Source organism: Camellia sinensis, chromosome 8, assembly GCF_055761805.1.
Source record: "Camellia sinensis isolate YWXY chromosome 8, ASM5576180v1, whole genome shotgun sequence".
NCBI lineage: Eukaryota > Viridiplantae > Streptophyta > Magnoliopsida > Ericales > Theaceae > Camellia > Camellia sinensis.
Window position 1 is genome coordinate 166,659,304 of NC_138968.1, and position 12,157 is coordinate 166,671,460.

The 12,157-nt window shown below is 35.7% G+C and overlaps 1 protein-coding gene across 1 annotated transcript; it reads left to right on the plus strand.

Annotated features, from left to right (window-relative positions):
* The first annotated feature begins 1,137 nt into the window (after nt 1-1,137).
* On the plus strand, nt 1,138-10,726 carry LOC114268502 (eIF-2-alpha kinase GCN2-like). Its single transcript, XM_082885771.1, has 7 exons — nt 1,138-1,246; nt 1,829-1,943; nt 2,020-2,074; nt 2,182-2,300; nt 8,832-9,028; nt 9,366-9,704; nt 10,704-10,726. The coding sequence occupies exons 1-7, from the start codon at nt 1,138-1,140 to the stop codon at nt 10,724-10,726; spliced, it is 957 nt and encodes a 318-aa protein (XP_082741897.1).
* Nucleotides 10,727-12,157: the final 1,431 nt, after the last annotated feature.

Below are 12,157 nucleotides of genomic sequence, written 5' to 3' on the forward strand. Positions count from 1 at the left end.
CAAACCATTGCTTTCATCTTTTTTGGTATCAGAACTACATTCGGAAACCCTAGCCCTTCTCCTTCCTCCTTGCTGCCATTACCCAGCCACTACCCAACTTGTTCTTCCCCTTCTTTCATCTTCCTTAGGTGCCGACAGCCCCTCCAAGCCCCTCTACACCACCCGTCCCCTCTCTTCTACACCACCCAACAGCCCCTCCTAGCCCCTCTACACCACTCAAAAGCCCTTACCCAACTGTCCTAGACCCTCGGCAGGTGGTTTCAGCCCTGCCGAGGTCACTGTTTGCTGCAGACCTGGCTGGTTATTGGCCTTAGGTGTCGGCAATCTGTTTAGGGTAGTTCAGGCCCTCTTTTGCCCTTTCCAAGGTATAGTGCTGATGTGTTAAGCACCTTTTTGGCTCTTTTTCATTCAGTAGGCTATTGTTTATTCGGTAACATTTATCGGATTAGCTGTTGAGTTTTTTCGGCTTGTCGGATTTTTTTCTGAATTGTGTTGCTATGTGTATTTCACCATTACTGAGATACCTCCTAATGTTATTTTTGATATGTCCACCAAGCTTGTCCTAATTAGTTATGATTTTTCTTTTTCTCATCACACTTGTTCATCGTATTATGAGTGTGTGGTGTTGAATGGCCACCTAGAGTCGCTCCCTTAAACTCTATTTAGAGGGAAAGGGAAAAGCTCACTAGCTCCTATCTTCTACTACCCAGCTTGCTGCGACAGATCCTACACGTGCCCAATGGGATATTGATAATTGTACTATTTTGGGATGGATGTTCAACTCCATGGAGGATCGTTTATATCACATGTTTCTCTATTGTGACACAGTTCCTAGTCTATGGCGTGCCTTGTCACAGATGTATGCTTATGCTTATAATGATGTTCGTATCTTTGAGCTCTATTAGGACATTGCTCGTGTCTCCTAGTCTGCATTGGGTCTTTCTGTGCCAGAGTTCTTTGCATATCTTCAATCCTGTTGGAAAGAATTGGCTCAATATAAGCCGTTGATTGAGTTACCAGCAGATGCTGCTTCTCTTCATGTCCAAATGCCTTACTCGCCAGCACACCTACCAGTTTTTTATGGGTTTAAACTCTAAGTTTGAATCTCTTCGAACTCAGATTTTAAACACATCACCCATGCCTTTAATCTATGAGGCCTTTGCCACCATTGATATATTTCCACCTGATATTCCATTGAAAGTGCAACAGGAGATTAAAATTGGAAAACACATATACTTCTTAAGTGGTAGAGATAATACACCCTAATTATGAAGTTAATAATTTTAGTTATGAATTATACCTGATTCTATTCAACATTGTTATACTGTGTTAGTGTATTTGCTCTGAATTTGTTGTTGTCATTGAAGATAGGGTTAATATTACATGCACTAATCAATCAATTTTTGAATTTTGGCAGCTTGCTTATGATTCTGCCATTCTGGAGATATGAGCTCTCGGTTGCATACTGATTTTGTGGTGCTTGAAAAACTTGGTACATGGATATTTCAATTTGTCTTCCCTACATTTATCTTCTGTTTATTCTTGTATTCTTGAGAAAAAAAAAAGAACTTGTCCATTGGGTTTCTGATTTTTTTCATTTTATGGCTTCCTTTTATATTTTAAGTTATGGTTTTTGCAAGTGTCATATGAATTTATGATGTTATTCATAAGAAAATACCTGCTTAACTAGATGGGCCCAATTGAAGATGCCTTTTAGGTTTTAAACACAGAAAGTTGAGCATACTCAGAGAGATCCTCGTCATGTGAATTTTTTTGGAGTTATTGTCCTTGGAGATCTGAAAGTTAAATAATTGTAAATCATTTGCAGGAAAAGGTGGCTTTGGCGAAGTTGTCAAATGCAAAAATTTGGTAGACAAATGCATTTACGCAATTAAGAAAATACCACTTAAGAATGACCAGGAAGAGCGCGAAAAAGTGTTGAAGTGAGATAAATTTGATCTTTTTGATAACATCTAGATATTTTGAATTTCTCTCTTCTAATTTTTTCTAAATGTATAGTGAGGTGCTTGCTCTATCGATAATGAAACATCGACATATCGTTCGCTATTATCAGGTTAAAAGAAATTAATCCTTCTACTCTTATTGCTATACACTTAGATTGCACTCATAATATATATAATCTCAACTCCTATCTTAACTATTAATAATCCACTTTTGCAGGCATGGATTGAGGAAGGCTATATAGATGAAAAATCACAAAGCGACCAAGATTTGTCATCCTCAGATGATTCAGACAAGCCGACTGCAACATTATATATTCAAATGGAGTTCTGCCCCTCGTAAGCATTTCTACTAGGAAAAATTACACTCATAGTCTTTAAATTTTGTCTCTTGTATCAATTCAATTTTTGTGATTTCTAATTGCATCTATGTGAAAATTGAATTGAAATCAATGGGTAAAATAGTGTTTATTCACTCTTTTTTTAAAAGAACAATAAAATTGAGGGGTTGTCATCCAATTTGATGGTCAATTCCCCTTTCAATATATTATTTTTTTCTTGTTGATTTCTATTCTACTTCGTAAAATGTTATTAATCGAATTAAATTGACATAATAAACAATTAAGGGACAACATTAATACAATAAAAATTATAAAGATCAAATTAAAACCGCATGCAAAAATTATAGTTGAAGAATCTAAAAATCCCCTAGATGTTGATTTGTGATTATGTATCAATTTTAAGTAGTAAACAACAATCCCAATCAAACAATCAAGACAAATCGACACAAAAATTTTACGTGGAAAACCCACAATTGGACACCTCCAATTGTGATAAAAAAATCACGGGCAACAGTCACAAAACAATCCACTAAGAAGATATAAAGGAATTACACAGGTATACTCTTAATTACCTAGCGAATCCACGCCCGAATTAAACCAACCTCTATGTGTCTCTTCCAACCCCGTCTTCACCTCGGAATTGTTTTGACGATGAGCCACTCCGGAATCCACCAAAGCTTCAGGCTCGAATTCTTCAGAATCTACCAAAGAACAACACTCTCTTTTGTGTAGAACAAACAAATAATCCTTTGATATATACTCTTTAAACCACGAGTTGAATACTCAATCAAAACATCAAAGAAAACTAGAAAAATATCCCCAGATATAAACCTTAGAACCCAAAAAGAAGATCTGGAGAAAATTAGTCAAGTTTTGGGAAAAAACCAACTATTTATAGAAAACCAAAGTAAACCTAGTTTTGGAAGAAAACCAATTCCTTATTGAAATCCGGATTTTGAAGCTCGCTCGAGCGAAGCTTCTCTCGCTCGAGCGAGAACCTTAACTCGCGTGATTTCCACTAGTGCCTTGGCTCGAGCCACGAATCTTTGGCTCGAGAGAGCAATCAACTCTTTCAGGTTTTTGTGTGGACGCAATCCTTCGCTCGAGCGAGAACTCCTTGGCTCGAGCGAGCAAGCCTTGGCTCGATCGAGCACTCCTTGACTCGAGCGAGCAAGGATGAACATGTAATTTTGAATGCAATTTTGCATTTTGCTTCGGCCCGCGAGCTGACCCGGCAGCTCGACCCCCGTCATAATCAGCGAAGTGTCAATCTTGAAAGCATTAACATCACAAACTTCTCTGCAAGGCTTGATTCGAGTTGGATTCGCATCTAATAAACTCATAGCCTCACTGAAATAAAAGTGCGAAAACAAATACAACTGAAAGGAGTTTTGTCAAACGGGGTTGCCAAGAATAAAAACCTAACAATCTCCCTCTTTGGCAATGCCGTGACAAAACACACCTAACAAATAAAATCCTAAACACCCAAACCCTTACAGCCAATAAAAACACACTTCTTTCTCAATGTCATGATCTGCAAAACAATTATTAGTGCCACAATCTCCAAAACTACTATTAAACAACAAAAGCAAGATCATAAACCACACAAGCAATGATATGACGATGTAAATACCAGGAGCATGCAACAAGGAAATAAATAGCAAACAATGCATAACAACATTCAAAACAACTAGCAAATCTCCCTTACCAAACAAATCAAAGTGTTCATGCTAAACAACTCTTGCAATAAAAACCAAACTCCCTTACCAAAAGCAACCACAAACACTGAAAACAGTGAACAAGAAGAAAAAACAACAAAAATAATATGGTGAAGCAAGCAAGGAATTTCATATTAGTACCTTAAAACACACAAGACTATCCAAGAAGCACCATTACAAGAAAACACAATGTGCGCCGTCTGTAGAAGATTCCTCATTAAAGAAAGTGATGCATTATGTGAAAAGCATAGATCCCATGAGAAAAGTGTGTGTGTGACTCTTGGAGTTCGACAAACACTAGATTCAATCCTAGTAGTGATCTGAAAGTTGGACATCTGACAAGAGAATCTAAGCGCAACAAAGGAAAGTCAAACCACTAGGAATCAAGGGATATTTGGTGAGTAAAAGCGGAGGCTCCATCTCAATCAATGAATCTTTTCTTTTTTTTCTTTCTTTTGCATATTTTGTCTTATTCTCTTTCTCTTTCTTTTTCTTTTGCACACTCATTGGCGGCTGACACGCTCAAGAGTATGGAAACCGAACCAGAGAAGCATGGATATAATAAGGATGGCCTGGTTGGTGACTCTGAGGTAGCCTTTTCCTCATGGCTAGACTACAAAGAATTGAGGGGAAAGCCGTGGAGGTGCAAAAGGATGGAAGGTGGTTAAGAGACTCAACATCACCCATGATATGCTAGTATAGGTCAATTCCTTTAGAAAAGCAAAAGATCAATGACAGAAGTCCATAGAGAAAACATAATCACTAAGGCGGAAGACTCCAAAATTGCTAATCCAAGAGTGTGTACAGAATGAGACATACTAATGAAAAAACGCATACTCCAAAATGAGTAATGACCACAGAAAGCACACATCTATTAACATGTAATGGATATTCTCATCAATTCCAATATGCACCAAGGACCACTCAAAAATTTCAAGCTTGCAAAACCATACTAAGAAAATCTTTTTGGATTTTTTTCATTTTTTTTTAACTAAAGCAAGACAAAAAACGAACATGCACACATTAAATGACTCAAAAAAAAAAAAAAAACCACATAGAAACCTAAAAACTAAAAAGAATAAACAAATTAGCACAAGTCAAGTTTTCTCACCCAAACCGCTTTAGTATGAACAAAGTTGTAAGAATTGCGGTTCTTGGGTGGTGTCTTGACGTGGTGGTTCCTTTCCCCTGCAATAGGAACCCGTCTCGACATGGTTTCCAACTTCCTATTCCTAGGTCTAGGCAAATGCAAACATGCTCTATGTTTGGTCTCAAGCATATCAAAATAGCAAGGTTTATTATGACCCTTAACCTCCTTACGACCAATGAAGTGTCTCCCACCCCATGAGGTGTTAGAATTTCTTTCATCTCTATGAGACACTCTCCCATACAACTTATAACAATAAGGGCGAATATGACCATGCATACTACAATGATGACAAATAAAAACAGAGTGTACCTTCTTTTCTTTGGTCTTACCAACTCTAGGAAGTTTGAGAAGTCCATCCTCATGTTGAATTTTTTGTCCTCCTTTTCCTTGAGTTCTTGTATCATGAGATGTAGATGCACTCTGTTTTTGCTCGATCTTACCACCAAATGCAATGCCACTCTTGTCAGAACAAATTTGTTGAGACCCAATGATATTGTCCAAAGTCTTTGATCCTTTGTTCCAAAGACCAATGGTAGCCATAGCACACTTGAGTTCTTCCTCTTTCTTGATCATTAGTTCTTCCAAAGCAACTTGAGACATCTTGAGAGTTTCAATTTTTTCTTCATATGTTGCATAGATTTGTTGTAGCTCATTCCTCTCTGTCTCACAAGTCAAGAGTTTTTCACAAAGAGCTTGTCGACCATTAGCTATCTTGATGGCATCAATCCTAGCCTCAGAAATCTCCTCCTTTAGTTTGACATTCTCACTTTCACATGCTGTGAGTTTCATAGTGAGTTTGTCATTCAATTTGGATAACTTAAGAGATTCCTTATATAACTTTTCATAAGCTTGCTCAAGCTCTTCATCACCACTTCCCGAGGATTCATTATCAGTGGCATTCTCAACCAGGTTCTTCGGATACTCTGTTCGTCCTTTAGTTTCAGAAGCTGCCATGAAAACAAGGAATTGTTTATGTCCCTCTTCGCTTTGATCTTCATTGTCACTTTCATCTTCATCAGATTCTGATTCATCAACCCAAGTGATGGCGAGGGCTTTCTTCTTTTTCAAACGAGTGGAGCATTCTGAAGCAAAGTGGCCATATCCTTGGCATTCATAGCATTGGACTCTTTCAGAGTTCCCTTGTATTTTTCCTTTCTCCTTCTTGGCTATAGGATTAATTTTGAGTTTATCTTTGCTTTTAGATTTATGAGTATGAGTAGAGTCCAAAAGATTAGGATTCTTTTTCAAAAAAGATTTTTTAAATTGTTTAACAGAACCAGCCGTAATCTTGGAATATATCTCATAATCCTCTCCAACTCTATGAGCACTACTAAAAGTAATATCTTTTTGTTTCTTTTTGAAATTCCTATGTGCCTTATAAGTTTGGAGATTTCCAACCAACTGATCGCGCTTGAGGTTGTCAACATCTTGAGCCTCCTCAATAGCCGTAACTTTTGGTTGGAACCGATCGGGCAAGGATCTCAAAATTTTTCCCACAACTTTGGATTCTGGTATTTTTTTCACCTAAATTGAAGCTGGAATTTACAATGTCACTCAACTTCGCATAAAATTCATCAAAGGTCTCACTATCTCTCATTGAAAGGTTTTCGAAACTAGACGTGAGCCTTTGAAGTTTTGAGCGTTTAACAGAAGAAGTGCCCTCATGAATAGTTTGTAAGATATCCCAAGCCTCTTTTGCGACTTCACAATTGCAAATTGGACTAAACTCTTCAGGTGTGACAACGCAAAAGAGAGAATTGATAGCTTTACTATTCCAGCTACTATTTTGGTAATCAATTGTGTCCCACTTTTCAATTGGTTTGGGGAAAGTTACTCCATCAATGGTAATTGTTAGTTCAGTCCACCCATTCATGACAGATTGCCAAACTTTTTCATCTATAGATTTCAAAAAAGATCTCATCCGAGCTTTCCAAAAAGAATAATTGGATCCGTCAAGTAGGGGTGGTCGAACCATAGAATTTCCCTCACGAATTGAATCCATTATCACAAATCAAACAAGATCTCGTTCTAAAAGATATATTTTTTTTAAAAAAAATAGAACGACCTGCTCTGATACCAATTGAAAAATCTAGAAATCCCCTAGATGTTGATTTGTGATTTTGTATCAATTTTAAGTAGTAAACAACAATCCCAATCAAACAATCAAGACAAATTGACACAACGATTTTACGTGGAAAAACCACAATTGGACACCTCCAATTGTGATAAAAAAAACCACGGGCAATAGCCACAAACAATCCACTAAGAAGATATAAAGGAATTACACAGGTATACTCTCAATTACCTAGTGAATCCACGCCCGAATTGAACCAACCTCTATGTGTCTCTTCCAACCCCGTCTTCACCTCGGAATTGTCTTGACGATGAGCCACTCCGGAATCCACCAAAGCTTCAGGCTCGAATTCTTCAGAATCCACCGAAGAACAACTCTCTCTTTTGTGTAGAACAAATAAATAATCCTTTGACGTATACTCTTTAAACCACGAGTTGAATACTCAATCAAAACATCAAAGAAAACTAGAAAAATATCCCCAGATATAAACCTTAGAACCCGAAAAGAAGATCTGGAGAAAATTAGTCAAGTTTTAGGAGAAAACCAACTACTTATAGAAAACCAAAGTAAACCTAGTTTTGGAAGAAAACCAATTCCTTATTGAAATCCGGATTTTGAAGCTCGCTCGAGCGAAGCTTCTCTCGCTCGAGCGAGAACCTTAACTCGCGCAATTTCCACTAGTGCCTTGGCTCGAGCCACGAATCCTTGGCTCGAGCGAGCACTCCTTGGCTCGAGCGAGCACTCCTTAACTCGAGCGACCAAGGATGGACATGTAATTTTGAATGCAATTTTGCATTTTGCTTCGGCCCGCGAGCTGACCGGGCAGCTCGACACTCATCATAATCAGCGAAGTGGCAATCTTGCAAGCATTAACATCACAAACTTCTCTGCAAGACTCGATTCGGGTTGGATTTGCATCTAATAAACTCATAGCCTCACTGAAATAAAAGTGCGAAAACAAATACAACTGAAAGGAGTTTTGTCAAACGGGGTTGCCAAGAATAAAAACCTAACAATAGTCATATTTGCATCTTTTTAATGTATGATAGTAGTTGCTTGTAGCAAGACTGAGGGGGGTCAATTTAATTTTGGAAAAAGAATAGTTGACAATATAGGTTGCATTTCTGTTTTTTACATGAAATAGAGGATTAAAATTAGTAAGATCTCTATTTTCAACTACTTAATTTATTGTATTTAATTTTTTTGGTACAATGGAAACTGGACATCAACACAAAAGGGGAAGGGGCAATATTACTTTTGAATATTTGCCAACCATAAGTTCAGAGACTAAAGACTGCATCAAAATGTGAACATCCTTGTTATGTCATTATTTAATACCATTTACATATACAAAATCTCTGTGCCCAAGTGAGACTTGGGCTCCATTTGGTTTCACCAAAAAAATTATATTCGTTGGCTATATGCTGAAATCATTTTGGACTTGTGTGTAGTTCTTTTAAAGTTGAATTTTGATATTCAAAAGTTTGTGATGTAGATTCTCAAAAATGTATGATAGTAGTTTAACTATTTAGTTTAGTTAATGTTTTTTTTTTATGTGCTATGTTATTCAAATGATATGCGTTTCAGGACTTTGCAAGCACGATTGGATTTGTCCAAAGAGTTGGACAATCAGATTGATGAAGATACAATTTGGCATTATTTTCGCCAAATTGTGGAAGGTGTGGAGCATATTCATCATCAGGGAGTCATTCATCGCGATCTTACTAGAGCGAACATTTTTCTGGACAAAAACAATAATATCAAGATTGGTGATTTTGGTTTAGGTACTCAAATAATTTTATTTTTTTAAAAAATTTTAAATTATTATTAATTATAGCACTTTTATACTTTTACTATAATTTCATTTTAATTCTTTCATTTTTAATTTTGACAATCAACCCTTCACACTCTAAATCAAGTTGAAATATCACTTTTACGTTACGTGATTCAAGGTTTGTAAGGTTGATAAATTGTAACTTGAGTTAAATTGTAAAAGGTTTACCATCACAATTGAAGAATAAGATTATAATAAAAATATAGAGATATCAAGTGTAATTAACCTTTTAAATAATTTTTCCAATTTAACTTTAATTTTTATACAATTTTTTTTCTTTCTTCCAGCCACCTTTATAGTCGACGGTATGAGCGTTGAAATTTTAGGAGGTGTCGGGAATATAGCATATCAGGCACCGGAGTTGATTGCACAGGAGAAGGCGAAGGCAAAGGCGAATGATACGATTTCCATCACTCAAAAAGCCGATATATTCAGTGTAGGTTTATTGTTATGTGATCTCTTGTATCAGTTCCAGACTGATAGCGAGAGATTCACACTCTTTAGAGATATCAAGGAGGGGTCCTCTCCAGATAAAGTGAATCCCATTCTGTCTGATCTTTTTGATTTGAATCCACTTCAGCGACCTTTTGCGACTGTTCTACTACAGAGAGATCTACCTTGGGGAGGTAACCTTTTAATTTTAATTTACCAAAACTTAATTTTGATAGATGTTTTAGATTGACTTATATATATATATATATATATGCACATCAATTGCAGATGACCGTTCAAATTATGTGAAGGAGCTTAAGTCCAAGATACGCTTCTTAGAGGAGAAGGTATGCTGATAATAAATTAATCTGTTTCCTTTATCGATTTTGATATATTGTTGTAATTCTTAAAATAAAATATTTTCTAAAATACAAAATTAGTTTAATTATTATTTTATTGAGATGAATTGCTAGCTTAGTTTAGTGCTACATGCACTAAAACTCCAAATATATTATTTTAAAAGATTGTGTCTAAATATTATTGAATGTTTAAGTATGATCTTTTGACCTCTTATATTTTTAATTAGTAAAGTGTTAATCTCAGAAATTATTCAACCTTTTAATGTAATTAATTCTATTTATGTCATTACATGCCTTACCTATTGCACAAAAAATTTTATTATATACATTAATATTCTATTTGTTTAACTAAATTAAAATGGAACGGAATAGAATATAATCATTCTACATTAATGCTCTATTTGGTTGACTAAAATAAAATGGGATGGAATACAATAGGGTGATTCTTTTAACTCTGGTATGAAATGATTAGTTTGTTACAATGATGAATGATAGTTTCATTTGTAATGTAGTATTTATTAATTTTTTAATCTACCAAATATGAGATGGACATTTTAATGGAATAATTAGTTCATTTTATTCTATTTGAGTGCACCAAATAATACCTTATAGATTAAATTCAATCAACTTACCTATTAAACCTATTATTTTAGGTTGATTTACCCTATATGACTTACCCTCATCCTTCACTATTGTGTGTATCAAGATCATATGCCTTCTACATTCATGGCGTGGAATTATTATTTAATTAGAAAATTTTAATGCTATTTTTTTTAGATTTATAACTATAACATCTAAATTTTAAAATTTAATTTTACTATTTAATTTATCCAGGAAGGATGATGGATGCCACATAGAAGCAAATATGCGAAATGAAAGGGATTCGAACCACAAACATTGTCCAACAGATTGTTTTGGAATTCAGTTTTAGACGATATTATGGTTTTACTGCTTATTGTTTTGGAATTGAGTTTTAGACGATATTTGGTTTTGGCGCTTATTGTTTGGAATTCAGGTTTAGACCTTATTATGTTTCTGATGCTTTTCATAAAATTACAATAATGGGAAAAATATTTCATCATATGACATTAATACATGATTTAGGCCTTTTTTTTAAAAAATTTTATTGAAGAAAATAAGTAATTAGTTATTTGATTAACATTTAGGGGAGTTGAACTCACATCTTCTCTTTGCGAAGACTTAAATCTTGCCTCTCATTGCACTTGGTAGAACCCAAGATGTCCCTCCCCTTAAGAGAGACTTGGTGGCCAAAGAGCTATCTACACAGGCTACCACCTTTTAGTTCAGGATTCAGGCTATTATAATATTGTCTCAAAGTGTTTTTATCTTACTTAGGCTTTAGTTAATCGTACTTAACTTTTCCTAATTCCGCTTAATTTCTAATAAAATACTCATTAAACTCTACTCATTAGACTAAAGTCATTAAGCTCATCACTTAGAGTTTACTGAATCATCTAATTATTCAATACTTAAATTCAAAATAAATCCCCTAACTCTTTAACACCTACCAAATTCTCTAAGCTTTTCCACCAAAGATATTCCTATTCACATTCTCCTTTCTAAGTTCCCCACTAAACTAGCATATCACATATATCATACAAGCAAGGTCAAATAATTTTCCAATACGAATGGATATATGAATGTTATGTCAAGCAATGCAAGATGTGGGTGTTACAATTGTGGACGATGAAAATTTGGCCCAAGGAAACTTAGGCCCAAGCAGGCCCAGAAAGAGAGGGAAAACCACTACTCGAGATCAAAGTTTGTTCGACTATAGAAAGCCAAAAGGAGCCAATCACCATGATCTACTCAAACTAGCACAATCCGGCTGATCTATATGAAAATGACCTTCGACAAAGGGCTCATCCATTCGATGGAATGATAGATATCCAACGGCCAATAGCCAATGCAAGTTGATTGCCAAAAGGATGACCTCTGACAGGTTGCCGATTGTCCAATGAGACGATGAGGGATCTAACGGCCAATAACAAATACAAGTTGGATGCTAATTGGCTATAAAAGGAGGGCCAATCAAGGAGGTAACCAGGGGAAAAAAAATACCATTACTGTGATAATCCCATCCTGTGTTATGCTGTTGATCTCTAATTATACTTGTGATTATATGCCTAATATGATTTTGGATGCTAAGCATGTGGTTATATGCATTTTTGAATTCGTATCTGTCCATTGTAGAGAAATTTGTTCGGTATTCTGTAATAAACTGAAATTGAGGGCCGTAGAGGCAACAGAAACCAAAATTGACTGTA

Bases quoted from the DNA above. Each gene is read 5' to 3' on its own strand.
- LOC114268502 (XM_082885771.1), top strand. From the start codon at position 1,138: ATGCCTTTAATCTATGAGGCCTTTGCCACCATTGATATATTTCCACCT. The intron at 2,075-2,181 runs GTTAAAAGAAAT...CCACTTTTGCAG, and splicing joins ATATCGTTCGCTATTATCAG to GCATGGATTGAGGAAGGCTA. The intron at 2,301-8,831 runs GTAAGCATTTCT...TATGCGTTTCAG, and splicing joins CAAATGGAGTTCTGCCCCTC to GACTTTGCAAGCACGATTGG.